This window comes from Acanthochromis polyacanthus, chromosome 15 (assembly GCF_021347895.1).
Source record: "Acanthochromis polyacanthus isolate Apoly-LR-REF ecotype Palm Island chromosome 15, KAUST_Apoly_ChrSc, whole genome shotgun sequence".
Taxonomy (NCBI): domain Eukaryota; kingdom Metazoa; phylum Chordata; class Actinopteri; family Pomacentridae; genus Acanthochromis; species Acanthochromis polyacanthus.
The window spans coordinates 21,010,301-21,024,582 of record NC_067127.1 but is presented as its reverse complement, the minus strand read 5'-3'; the positions used below and the strand labels follow the sequence as shown (position 1 = coordinate 21,024,582).

The following is a 14,282-nucleotide window of genomic DNA, read 5'->3' as shown; positions in this document are numbered from 1 at the left end:
TAATTTTGCTCACAGATTGTAGTATGTAATTACTTTTGGCTTCATCATCGTAGAAACTTAGTAAGAGGAACTGGAGTGAGGCTGGAGTTTAGTTAAGTTGTATTTGCTGCTTCAGGTCCTGAGGACTTTGCTGCTGACACCTGTTGGGGCCCATCTGACCAACGAGTCTGTTTGTGAAATCATGCAATCCTGCTTCAGGATCTGCTTCGAGATGCGCCTAAGTGGTGAGTTTCATCATGCACAAATCAAACGTTACTCTTAATGTGTTGAGAGTCATTTCTAGGACAAATTACAATCTGATGTTAATTCTGGGCTGCACAGTGGATTGGTGGTCAGCACTGTTGCATTCCAGCTAGAAGATCCCCGGTTTGGATAGATGCCTGAGCCTGCATGGAGGTTGCACGCTCTCCTGTGCGTATGTGGGTTTTCTCTGACTTCTTCCCACAGTCCAAAACACAGTAACAACAACAATGATCAGTCGTTATTGATACCGACTGAAATGGAACATTTTATTGTGGTAAATTGGGGAAAAGTGGGAGCTGGTTACACAGAACAAATGTAGCTGCTCTGCCTTTTATTTTCTTTTGTGAAAATTTTAGAAACCACAAGTAAGTAAGCTCTGTTGTGCTCTGTTGGGACAATATGATATTAAGAATTCTTTAAGATATGATGGGCTTGATCATTCAGGGCATTCAGGGCATTTACATATGAGGGGAAGAATTTTAAATCCTGTTGTGGGTTTCAGAGAGAGCTGATGAGAAGAAGTTATTATATGAGACATAATCATTCTAGTTTCTGTCAGAACTCTGGTAGCCGTATTTTGGATCCACTGGAGGTCTTTCAGACAATTATTGGGACATCCTGATAGTAAGAATTACATTAGTCCTGCCTAGTTGTAAATACATAAACATTTTTAAGCATCACTCTGAGACAGGAATTTGCAATATTATGTCATTAAATAAGGCAATTGAAGGTCCTTATTTTTATGTGTGAGTTATGGGACATAAGAACTACACAGTTCCTCACAGTAGAACTGATGGACAATGTAATGCAATGTAGAGTAACTATCTACTTGTATATTTAGGGTAAAAAACAATAACTTCAGTTTGATCTGATTTTGTGAGGAGAAAATTTCAGGTCATTTGAGACTTTGTCTTTAAGAAGGCTGAAGATTGACTAATTGATTTGTTTCATTTGGTTATGTAGATAAATATATATGGGTGACATCTTCAAATTTATGCAGTGTTTCCATATGATAATGCTTGAAGGAACTAACTGATTTGCAACAGCTTTTTCAAGGATATTAGAGATAAAAGGGAGGTCTATAGTTGGCTAAAACATCTGTATCAAGAGTAGACTTCTTAAGTAAAGCATCAAACAGCATCTTTAGAAGTCTGCAGTACACAGCCTTTTAGTAAAGAAGAAACAAAGAATGATTAGATGTAAAATTGAAGTATTAGATGTAAAATTGAAGTATTTTTTGAGCAGTCTTTTTAGGATGTGGTGTAAAAGACATAACCCTGGATAAACTTTGATCTACTGAACCTGTAGTTTAGGGTCACAGGTATTACTGAATTTAACATGGAAAACTGTGTGGTTATGTATGGTGTGGTTAACCTAGTACTGACAAAAAGAAAGGCATTTCCATTTATCCAACATCTTATTTAATCTGTTTAGTGACTTGTTCATTCACCACCTCTAGATTTAAATGCTCCAGTCTTCTTTGTGGTAATGGACAACATGAGAATGAATGTTTGAATTGTTTAATTCAGGAGTATCTGAAGCAGCCTGCTTAAGCTGTCTCAGCTCTGGATGCTTTTTCTACTTTGTGACATAAAGTTTTCTTTATGTCACTGTGCTCGGTTTTAATGTCTATTCCCCTTCTGTGTTTACAGAGCTCCTCAGGAAGTCCGCCGAACATACACTGGTCGACATGGTGCAGCTACTATTTTCCAGGTAATTGTATGGGAGATTAGTGGATGAACGATAAGTCCTTAACAACATTAAAGTAGTTGTTTGTGTTTAGTTATACCTCAGTGTATACACTACTAAAGGGGTTAGGATTAAGTATATAAAATACAGTTATGTTTATTCTGTTCAAATACAATGCTACCTTGGGAACTTACTTGTTACTATTTAATGCCTCATCTCGTTCAATTCTGCTTCAAAACTTTTTAAATCACAATAAAGTAAAGCTTTACATTAAAATTTAAAACCTTAAATCTTAAGCTGTCCGACAACAGAAGCAGGCTGGACTTCAGTTGCTCTCCTCCATCACCTCTGGATTATAGACTGGAGGTTTTCTCTATGTACCTGCTTCCCAGGCCTCATTATCTCCCATGAAGCTCATAAATTTCATTCTGCACTCTGCACAGGGTCAGTAGGCCACAGATTCACTAATGCTATAACATGATTTCTCCTTTGGCATTTAGCATAAAAACCCCTCTCTCCCCATCACCCCCTCTACACTCACACACACTCACACTCACACAGATACAGACACAGACACACAAACCCATCCTCATGCATCAGAGTGCCAGTCACATTCAGTCACAGACAAGGCGATGAGCCAATTGAGCTGCACACTGTATGATCTGCATATAGATGAAGCTGGTCTCTCCTTCACCAGCAAAGCTCCAACCCCCATAAATACTAAGAGGCATATCTACACCCACACACACACCCACACACACGCATGAGCTCACATACAGAATTAGCATTGCCAGCCATGCCAGACAGAAGCAATCAGGAAAATCAGCTACAAAAAAAAGCTCATCTGCTCATCTGAATGTGAAGGAGCACCGCTAGAGAACAAACAGAGCTCAGAATAAAGTTATGGTTTGATTCACCTCCTCTCTGAGGGTGTCTATGTCCCCACCAAGACTATTAGACGCAGGATTTGTCACAAAGTGCTGGGATATGTTTCCTCTAGCAAAGTCCAGTGTAGGTTTTTTGCCAAGCTTGTCGCCATTCACTGACACTCCCTCCTGGCATTCTTTGCCTGTTTTTATTTACTGGCAGGACTGTTGTGGCACCTTGTTATCATGTCCTCTTGCAAGATTTAACTGTTTGAGCATACGGCATGGCAGCCAGAGTTGTAAACTGAGATATCGTTGCCACATGAACAGGAGATATAAATGTAGTGTGGACTTTTTGCTCATCATTCTGATAATGCTCTCTCTCTTTCACACACACACACACACACTCGAGCACCACACATCTCATTTCATTCATGTTCAACCCCTAGCCCTCTACTTGTCCACAGACCCCAGATAATAGAGATGTGAGTGCATCTGGGATTCTTCCCCCACCCCCATCAGATAATAATGAGCAGCGGCTCTTCAGCGGGAGTCTTAGATTGCCTGCTGAAAGTATTAGGCATGTTAATCTGTTGGACCCACAGATCATCCAATAATCATGCTTGCAAGACAACACTCTATTAACGCTGAGTTAATGTCAGGAGGGGGCTGCTGATTTTTTTCTTTTTCTGTCTGTGTGTATGTCTGTGTGACTGGTGGTGACATCTCATTTTCCACCAAAGCTTTAGAGTCCACAGAAACCTAGTGACACACACACACACACACACACACACACACACACACACACTCACTCAGTCTTTGTGCGATGCCTTGAGAATAGCAGCCAGCATTGTTAATCAAACACTGGAAAAGTTTATTTGTGGCTCAGGTTGAAAATGTAGAGATTCCAGCCGTGATATTGCCTTTTAAGCAGCTTAGGACACATTCTATGCTCCATTGTATTGGAGACCTCCTTTGTTGAAAATCAAGATATTTACCTTGGTAACATGTCCATATAGAGTTTTTTTTTTTTTTTACATGCGAGAAGACATATCATGAGTAAAATAAATGTTTTTCACCGTGACTACACTCATCTGCCTTGAAAATACAGTGTACAGTACTAAAAATGACAGATTGAGTCATTTAGAAATGTTTTATGTCAGAAGATTGTTTCCTGTAGACTGCATTAAGTATTTTGTTTGTTTTTCCAGACTCCCCCAGTTCAAGGAGGAGGCCAAGAGTTATGTGGGTGCCAACATGAAGAAGGTAATGTGACTGAGATGTTGAATGTGTATTTGATCTGCTTGCAGTTCTTGTGCTCTTTTTTTCCCCCATTTTTATTGTGTTGGTTTTTCCTCATTTTCTTTGAGTTATTTTTGGGTTTCTGTCTGAATGTTTCATATATAGTTGTGAAGTGCAGTTAATGATGTAATGGGATTACTTCACTGGCAAATATATGTACACATGTCTTAAACAGCAACATCTGCAAGACTGTCCTGCATATTGTAATCTGTAGAACTATTTAGAAGTAGCTGGGTAAAATGACTGTGGTTCATTAATTGGGGAATTAAGAAGTCAATTTATGAGTAAACCTGAACACCACCATTAATGGCTGTCCTACTTCTGCCGCCTGTCCCTAGCAATGTTTTTACATCTTGAAATTTTAAGTTTTCTATGTTACTTGCTATTTATTAAGTACAAGTAATCTTAGCATTAGTAGTATAGTAATTATTTTAGCTTGTTTTCCTTTCTGCAGACCCCGTCTGGTATACTGGAGACTCAGGATCTTATTTGTGGAGAGCAGCATAGAAACACAAGTCAGAATGGCCTAGAGAGGGTACTTAACTGGCCCACGCTATTGCCTTTCTGGCATAGTGCGCTGACCAAAGCAGGGTTAGCATGGCTACTTGGTGGGAGTGCATGAGGTTGCATTGGGATGCTGATAACCTTTGTCGGTTTTCAGGATTTTGAAAATGGTTGCCCGTGTGTCTTTTCAAGTTATTAAATCTGTCATCAACACTGCAGCAGTTCTGACACAAAGTGTTTTTTCTGCGATTCCACCACTACACATTTTAATTGCACTAACTAATTAGAATAATAGTATTAAGAGGTTAAAACTGTAGTTCAACTCTTGCCTGTCAAAGTACTACATGTATGAAATGCTGCCATTTAGTTGCATCCTTGAAGATGGCTGAAATGTAAAACATGTTTCTGTGTCTGTGTTCTAACTGCACATTTATCGCTTAATATATGCTCAATTACTATCAAAAATATTTCAGGAATATTTAGTATGTTTAATGAATTTTTTTTGATGACAGTTCTTACGTTTTGTTAAATCAATTTATCCAGGTGAATTAGATTTAGAGGCGAGCTAAAACTGACCATCATTTACAGTCATACTCGACGGTTAACCTGCAGATAGCATCTGTAGCAGTGAGAGGTGTGTGCTTGGATTTGAGCTAGTAAATCTGAAAACAATAGATGTGGTAGAGGTCTAATTTATTCACCCTTCCCCTTATCTAATAACACAAGTAAGGGCGAGGTCTGTCTGCAACTGTTTATCGCCATACCACTGTATAAATGTCGTCACTTTTGTAATTGAATCATGTATTAAGGCTTTGATTTAAATCTGGAACCAAACTGCGGCTCATCCGTGTATTCTGTTGAGCTCGAAAATATGTCACATAACTGAAGATGTTAAGATAAGATCCTCTGATTTGCGCTGGGCTGACAGTGACCCCTGTCCGACGCTGCACCTCTACAATCATACAATTATTTAATCGACAGCATGATGAAGGAAATGACTGTATTCAGTCTGTATTAAATCAGTTCTACTAGACTGTATCACTTAGTCAAAATATGTCTTGGAATGCCTAAGCATCATTAACTGTTGACTCGGTATACTGGTAGTTTTGCATAGCCACACTAATGGTCTGACTGCACTTCTTCCCTCTGCAATGAGGCAAAAAAAAAAAACTCTTGATGTACATATGCAAATCCAACCAGTAAATCCTCAGCCTTGAAACCCTCTCTTGTCTAAACACATTTAGTAAAAACACTCCTTGACGTGGCTAATTTGTAGAAGTTTTTAAGTGTGGCATCTTGCTCGCCTTATGGTGTACCAAGCCTGAACTGGCTCATCACTGCTTCCTCTGTCTTTATCACTGGTGAACATACCAATTACATTAGCTGTTTATTCTCTGTCTGCCGCAAGAGGCAATAAAGAGCCTGTTCCACACTCAAAAACGTGGACAAGGCACATAGAGGTTTATGTATTTACCGGAAATATTTTCAAACTGTGTGCTTTAGATTTACAGGCGAAAAAGCTCAATGGGTGGGCACGACTAAAAGCTTCAGTTAAAAGGCAACCGGACTTTTGATTTTGGTTTTTCAAGACATGTCACCTCTCATCCAAGATGCTTTTTCAGTTCTGACTAACGGGGAGTGTCCCGACCTATGTGGATAACGGCCCCCTTAACAAGCCACTCACAGGTGTGTTTATGTATCAGTAGTTGTGGAACTGCCAGGTTGGTGGAGAGATCTCAACAATGCATTCTACCTGGTACCTGATAAGGAGTGTTGTAGACCCCTCCTTGGCTTGATCTGAATTAAACCTTGATGGCTTCCTTCACATTTATCTTCTCTGTCCAGAATGTGGGCATTACTGTCCCAAAAGGAATGTCCCTCATCCTTTAGATGCAGGTGGACTGCTGAGCCTTGTCCTGAGCCATGGGCTTGTGGAGGTGTTTTTTAGCCTGCTCTATGTATATGTCTGTATACAGTGCATCCGGAAAGTATTCACAGCGCGTTACCTTTTCCACATTTTGTTATGTTACAGTCTTATACCAAATCGGATTCAATTCATTTTTTCCCTTAAAATTCTACACACAACACCCCATAATGACAACATGAAAAAAGTTTTTTTGAGATTCTTGAAAATTTATTAAAAATAAAAAACTAAGAGACCACATGTACATAAGTATTCACAGCCTTTGCTTAATACTTTGTTGATGCACCTTTGGCAGCAATTACAGCCTCAAGTCTTTTTGAATATGATGCCACAAGCTTGGCACACCTATCTTTGGGCAGTTTTGCCCATTCCTCTTTGCAACACCTCTCAAGCTCCATCAAGTTGGATGGGGAGCACCGGTGCACAGCCATTTTCAGATCTCTCCAGAGATGCTCAATTGGATTCAAGTCCGGGCTCTGGCTGGGCCACTCAAGGACATTCACAGAGTTGTCCTGAAGCCACTTCTTTGCTATCTTGGCTGTGTGCTTAGGGTCGTTGTCCTGCTGAAAGATGAACCGCCGCCCCAGTTTGAGGTCAAGAGCGCTCTGGAGCAGGTTTTCATCCAGGATGTCTCTGTACATTGCTGCATTCATCTTCCCCTCTATCTTGACTAGTTTCCCAGTTCCTGCTGCTGAAAAACATCCCCACAGCATGATGCTACCGCCACCATGCTTCACTGTAGGGATGGTATTGGCCTGGTGAAGAGCAGTGCCTGGTTTCCTCCAAACAAAACGCCTAGCATTCACACCAAAGAGTTCAATCTTTGTCTCATCAGACCAGAGAATTTTTTTGCTGATGGTCTGAGAGTCCTTCAGGTGCCTTTTGGCAAACTCCAGGCGGGCTGCCATGTGCCTTTTACTAAGAAGTGGCTTCCGTCTGGCCACTCTACCAAACAGGCCTGATTTGTGGATTGCTGCAGAGATGGTTGTCCTTCTGGAAGGTTCTCCTCTCTCCACAGAGGAACGCTGGAGCTCTGACAAAGTGACCATGGGGTTCTTAGTCACCTCTCTGACTAAGGCCCTTCTCCCCCGATTGCTCAGTTTAGATGGCCGGCCGGCTCTAGGAAGAGTCCTGGTGGTTCCAAATGTCTTCCATTTACGGATGATGGAGGCCACCGTGCTCATTGGGACCTTCAAAGCAGCAGAAATTTTTCTGTACCCTTCCCCAGACTTGTGCCTCGTCACAATCCTGTTTCGGAGGTCTACAGACAACTGTGGAACCTTATATAGACAGGTGTGTACCTTTCCAAATCATGTCCAATCAACTGAATTTGCCACAGGTGGACTCCAATTAAGCAGTAGAAGCGTCTCAAGGATGATCAGTGGAAACAGGATGCACATGAGCTCAATTTAGAGCTTCATGGCAAAGGCTGTGAATACTTATGTACATGTAATTTCTTTGTTTTTTATTTTTAATAAATTTGCAAGACTCTCAAAAAAACTTTTTTCATTTTGTCATTATGGGGTGTTATGTGTAGAATTTTAAGGGAAAAAAATAATTGAATCCGATTTGGAATAAGGCTGTAACATAACAAAATGTGGAAAAAGTGAAACGCTGTGAATACTTTCTGGATGCACTGTATGTCATAGCAGCATTGGTCAGTATATACAGCATTGCTCTGCTCGTGTGTGAGTGTTTTATCCCTCGGATGAACCAGTTTTTGTTTAGGAGTGTTGCTGGGTCTGAAGTGCACCATTATGTTATGTTTGGATAAAATCCTTCTAAAATTCTCAGACGTAGAACCAAAGAGAAGAACCGTAAAACAAAGTCCAGTTCCTTTTTACTGAAGCTCTTATAATTACCATGACCTGGATCTCTGAGAATTTACCTGGATGGTTTATCTAAGCTTTTAAAAGGATTACAGGACTGTCCAGTGGGAAACGACTCTGAATTTCCCAGTTTCTCAATTTTGTTTGAAGTACACCTGAATATTAGATATTTAAATAGTTTCAGGAGTTGTTGCTTTTGCATGGCCTGTTTCCCCGTCCTCTAACACTACCTGCTCATTAGCTGGCTGCTCATTCACTAGCGGTTAGAGCCTGTAGTGGCTGTGTCCATGTCTTCAAACCCTGTGCCCTGTTTGGATTCCACACCCTTCCTGTCATGCTTAAATGTGTGTGCTTCAGTGTGTTGTGTATTGGTGCCACTGCTGATTTGTTACCCATCACTAATTCCGGGCACCTGCCTGCTCCCCCTTCTCTTCTGAGGCTTACAATATCTTGTGGAAAAACAAACGTGTGCAGGTAAGGAAGATGACTTCAACTACTTAGGGTGGAGAGTCTTTCTCTATAACCTTTTCCCTGCCAATTTTAAGATCTCACTAGCCTCCCATTTCGCTAGTCTGTACTAAAAGGAGGAAGATGATGTGCTGTATTAAAGAAATTTAAATGTGTCACTGAAGAAAAAAACAGTTTATTTAGAAGCTTCTGGACGGTCTTGATCATTTTACACATAATTTTCTATGATGTTTCTGTGCTTGCGAATGCTCACATTGCATTTGTATTATTATTGCATTATGACATTGCTGTTTAGTAATTTGTTTTTACATGCTTCTGCATATGTGTCAGCTGCTGTTTGCCATGCCATCATGCCACCCATATGCTTTCTCAGCAGTTTCAGGATAGAGCATGTCTAAGTAGTTTTCTGGAAACAAAACTACTTCTTAAGAGTGTCGTAAAAAGTAAATGGTTTGAATGAATAAATACAGATATTTACACTGAAAAAGAACCTCTTGGAATAAAAGCATCCCATGTCTTTTTTAGACAGTATTTGCATGCATGCGCATATTCTGCTGTTTCTCTTATTTCCATTGTCTCATAAAATGATGTGCTGGTTAACAGCTGAAGCGGTGTTCTTGTTAGACTGTGATCAGATAGGATGTTCTCTTTTGAGCCTCACACTTCTTTAAGTATCTTCTCATTCTTTACTCAAGGTGTATATCAGCTGTTGAATTTGCTACATTTCTGTAACCATAAATACTTACAGTGTTGCCAAAACATGTTGTACAGGGTTAACCTTCCAAGAATAATACTTTAGAATGCACACTGAGACTGCTGTGTTTGTAGCTTTAGCTATGCTGTTGTAGGTAAAATACTGGAGTTCATCGTGCATTCATTTTAAATAGTGTTTAATCTCAGAGACCACACCAGTTGTAATTTTTGGAGAAAAATGTGGAAGGATTTTTATTGAAATAAAGCATCCTATCTGATCATGGCCTTAGTCAGTAAACATGGACCAGCAGTTCAGTGTGTTTGGAGTTGGTGTTTCAACGATCCACTTTATTTCCTCCAGTTGAAGATGCGTGCCGGTGGAATGAGTGAATCATCCAAATGGAAGAAGCAGAAACGTTCACCAAGGCCACCCCGCCACATGGTCCGAAGTCCCTCCGGTCAAATGGACCCAAGTCAATCCAGTACACTCAGCAACAACATATCAGGTAAAAGATACACTACTTTATTAATATGCTCGCAATCTTTAGAGACTATTGTTGGCTCTCGGATCATTTTAAACAATAAATTCCTGTCAAATTCTGCAGCTGTCTCTTCTTTCAAAATTCCTGGAAGGGTTAAAAGCTGATCAAGGAAACGTGCATTCACGGATATTAGGCATGTATTATGCATGTCGGTGAATGGTAATGCGTACATCATACTACACCACTATTTGCTGCATCTCCTTTCTTTTAGGTGGTGTCCCATTCATTGAACAAGGTTTGTCCAACTCCAGCCTTCCAGCCTCAGACAACGCTGGCTCGTCCGTTTCCAGCCCTACAACTACAGACAGTGGCCTGGACACCTGTTCCAAAACCACCTCCAGGGAAGACCTTTCTGACCTGGAACAGTGTAGCTCATCTGCAACCTCCCCTAGCACCGCTGCTACACACCACGGGAATGAATGTGCTCTGGATGGACAGGTAGGAATGATCGAAATATCAGTGGGCCAACCAGCCGTCTCCTGTTGACTCCCGAGCCTTTCTTGCACCATTGACGTTGTACTCAGTTGGTGAATAACACCACCATCTTTATCCTGCACTCATGTTCACTTTGTGAAATTCTGTCTACTGGTGTCATTGTGTATGTATTCGACTGTAGTGAATTCCTCCTGCTATGTGCCTTTAACTTCTTGTGTTCTGTTTCCACCTACAACCAGTCTGAAAGCAGACAGGTTGAACCATCTCAGGCAACCTCAGTGGAGTCCATCCCAGAGGTTCTAGAAGATAAAGACTCCATTACAGATCAGTCAGACAGCGCCTCTGTCCATGACATGGACTACGTAAACCCTCGAGGAGTCCGTTTCACACAGTCTACACAAAGAGATGGTAGGGATGCTAGAGGATTTTTTGCATTGCTTTGTTTGCAAATGGGGAAGACACTTTTTCCTGATACATAGTTGACAAGTCAACAGCTGCTTGTGATAAACAGTGAACTCATGAAGAGCTTAGTACATATTAGTTAATTTTGAGAGTTCAATATTGTAAAGTCCTTTTTTACGCACTGAGAACATTTTCTTAACTTGTCAGGTAAAACTGTTCCTTAACTTCTGTCCTCCACTTGTTTGTAGGAGCGTCTCTTATCCCTTATGGCCTCCCATGTTTGAGGGAACTCTTTCGCTTTCTAATCTCACTCACCCACCCCAATGACCGCCACAACACTGATGCCATGATGCACATGGGCCTGCAGCTGCTGACTGTAGCACTTGAGTCGGCACACATTGCTAACTACCAGTCTTTACTGGTGCTGGTCAAAGATGAGCTCTGCAGACATCTCTTCCAGGTAAAATAGAGTGTATAAATAATGTTTGGAGTTGTTGCACATCTGTATCTGTATGGTCTATCGTTGAATCGATACTTTAGGAATATTTTCTCTGCATTAGTGACAGTCAGATTGTTGGTAAAAAGCTTTTTGAGCTGTATTGTCTATTTCCTGAAATTGGAAACTTGCAGAAGCTGCTAGCTAGGTGTAGCCACTTCGCATTGGTTGACCTGAAGCTGGCATCTGGTTGAATCCTTACATTTTTACATTTTTCACCTGTGCAAATTCTTGCTTTGATTAAAATAACATTGAACTAACACCATAGTGTTTCTGCCATGATTTGTATGCTGAAGGACGATGAGTATGTTTGCTACTTGTGAAGTAGCACGAAAACAAAATGATGCTGTATTATGAGAAACACAGTATTTTGCGGGATTTATTTATTTTTGATTAGTATTTTAATGTCTCTTTTGTGATGATCTGTCTGATCTATTTTGTAGCTGCTGAGTGTGGACCGTATGAACCTGTATGCTTCCTCTATACGAGTTTGCTTCTTGCTTTTTGAAAGCATGAGGGTGCATCTAAAGTTTCAACTTGAGGTAACCATGTTATCCAGTTTGCTGCTTTTGGAATCTAGCTGTTTGGTAAAACTGTCGTGATCTAATACTCATCAACCTCTGTTTTGACCTGGCAGATGTACCTGAAGAAACTGATGGAAATTATCACATCAGAGAACATGAAGATGCCGTATGAGATGAAGGAAATGGCTCTCGAGGCACTTGTCCAGCTATGGAGAATCCCCAGCTTTGTCACTGAGCTGTACATCAACTATGACTGTGATTTCTACTGCTCCAATCTGTTTGAAGACCTCACCAAACTGCTGTCCAAGGTAATATTACCCTTATGGGGTCGCTTAAAAAATATGGAGTTGATTTTTAAGATATTTGTTATTTAAAACATCATGAACATCATGGACTTAAAACTTCAGAAATCCTTGTTGTTTTTAGTGGTAGTTTTTGCTCATTTATATAAATGTAAAAAAAAAGGAATTATGATTTCCTCCTTTGCTTTATTGTAATCCAAATGGATCAGACTTGGCTCATAATTGGAAGAAAGACAATTCAATAATTTTTTTTCTACTGCTATTTTGCAATATTAGAAGTGGGTGGATAAATGCTTCTGCTTGAACGTAGTATATGTATTATAGTAAACTTAGTATGGATGGATGAATAGATGGATGGATAGATACAGACAGACAGACAGATGCATACATACATACATACATATGTACATAGATAGAAATTCAAGGTATCCAGTAGCTCACACATATTACATGTAAGAAAAATAAGGTGCAGATCATGCTGACAGAAGAAACAAGTTAAAGTGCAAGAAAAAAACTAATGGTGCTTGTAGAAAAAAAGTACAAATATAGTTACTGAAATGTGGCAGCCAACAATATGCTGTGGTACCTAATGGTTGTGGGGACAAACGGTCTCCTTTTCCTGCAGTGCAGTGAGGTTAAAGCATGAAAATATAATGTATAATAGTGCCTTTAGTGCAAACACTGCTGCCACTGCCAGCTACATTGGAAGCTCGTTAACTCATAACGACCAAGTATCAAATTTATCAGCAACTTAAATTATTTTTCAGCTGTTTTTTTTCTAGCTTTCTGTAATTCTTCAATAGGAATGCGCTTGAGAAATGAGGTAAATCGTATTCCATGTGGCACTAAAAACAGCTTCATAAACTGTGTTTTTGAGTTGTGTTTCCTTAAACTACGCTATTTCTTAATTACAAATGTAATGAAAAAAATCTTTAGTTGTGAGCCCTTTTTGAGACTATACACACGTCTCAATAGATCATAGAACTGACTCTATGAACTGATGAAATATTTTTATTAAAACAGCTTTTTTGTAAAATGTTTTTTTCCCCTCTTGCTGTAGAATGCATTCCCAGTATCGGGGCAATTGTACACCACCCATCTCCTATCACTGGAGGCTCTGCTTACAGTGATTGACAGCACTGAAGCCCACTGCCAGGCCAAGGTGCTCAACAGTAGCACTCAACATGATCAGTCAGAGACACTGATGGCAGAAGGAGAAGGTCCAACTAAAAATGGAACAGATTCTGCTACTGGTATACACCCCTGCACACATCAGTGACATTATAGACATGTTTCTGTTATGGCTATGAAAATATGTACAATAATAAGATAGGAAATGCTGCAAATGTCAGATATTAATAGCTCTGGCTCAAAAATGTCAGTTTTTCACAGAACATATTTTATTTTGTTTCAGATCTTAGTAGACTGGCCAGTACCAATGGCCTTCCTCAATCTGAGAATCCACCCGTGTGTCCACCTACCAGTGGACATCTGATGGCAGAGAAGATGAAACTGGGTAGACAGGATCAAGGAGACAGTGATACTTGTGAGATTGGCTCTTAAACATAGTTTTTTCATTCAAGTCATCATAAGCATGGGATGAAATCTGTGTGGAAGCTGATATATATTTTATTCTTTACTGCAGCTGAGAAGAGAGCTCTGAAAAAGCCTCAGCGCTTCTTATCTTGTTTACCTGATTCGCAGGAGTTGATAGAAATTAGAACAAAGAAAAAGGTGAGTACCTGATCTCGATTTAGTGTAATATTACATCCTCAGCCAATTCTCAAATCTACTACTGCTCCTTCTAACGGCTTTTCTTGCCATGCGTCCAGCTGCTGATCACTGGCACAGAGCAGTTTAACCAGAAGCCCAAGAAGGGAATCCAGTTCCTGCAGGAAAAAGGCCTCCTCAGTAACCCCATGGACAACAATCAGGTGGCTCAGTGGCTCAGAGAAAACCCCAGACTGGACAAAAAAATGATTGGCGAGTGCATCAGTGATCGCAAGAACATGGAACTCCTGGACAGCTTTGTGAAGTAGGGGGAAATTCTAAAGCGCTGAGAA

The 14,282-nt window shown here is 40.3% G+C and overlaps 1 protein-coding gene across 4 annotated transcripts in view; it reads left to right on the top strand.

The window, feature by feature from the left end:
* The window catches only part of gbf1 (golgi brefeldin A resistant guanine nucleotide exchange factor 1), an 89,744-nt gene that overhangs the window by 47,725 nt on the left and 27,737 nt on the right, over nucleotides 1–14,282 (top strand). For 2 of the 4 annotated variants that reach the window (XM_022194324.2, XM_022194325.2), the window contains exons 6-19: nucleotides 116–224; nucleotides 1,896–1,956; nucleotides 4,010–4,064; nucleotides 8,796–8,831; nucleotides 9,880–10,024; nucleotides 10,272–10,498; nucleotides 10,735–10,903; nucleotides 11,146–11,357; nucleotides 11,837–11,935; nucleotides 12,031–12,225; nucleotides 13,280–13,472; nucleotides 13,634–13,765; nucleotides 13,865–13,953; nucleotides 14,052–14,254. In XM_022194324.2, the coding sequence (XP_022050016.1) occupies nucleotides 116–224; nucleotides 1,896–1,956; nucleotides 4,010–4,064; nucleotides 8,796–8,831; nucleotides 9,880–10,024; nucleotides 10,272–10,498; nucleotides 10,735–10,903; nucleotides 11,146–11,357; nucleotides 11,837–11,935; nucleotides 12,031–12,225; nucleotides 13,280–13,472; nucleotides 13,634–13,765; nucleotides 13,865–13,953; nucleotides 14,052–14,254 (1,925 nt within the window). The remainder of the gene's footprint in view (nucleotides 1–115; nucleotides 225–1,895; nucleotides 1,957–4,009; nucleotides 4,065–8,795; nucleotides 8,832–9,879; nucleotides 10,025–10,271; nucleotides 10,499–10,734; nucleotides 10,904–11,145; nucleotides 11,358–11,836; nucleotides 11,936–12,030; nucleotides 12,226–13,279; nucleotides 13,473–13,633; nucleotides 13,766–13,864; nucleotides 13,954–14,051; nucleotides 14,255–14,282) is intronic. The other 2 variants (XM_022194327.2, XM_022194326.2) reach the window with 1 other exon arrangement.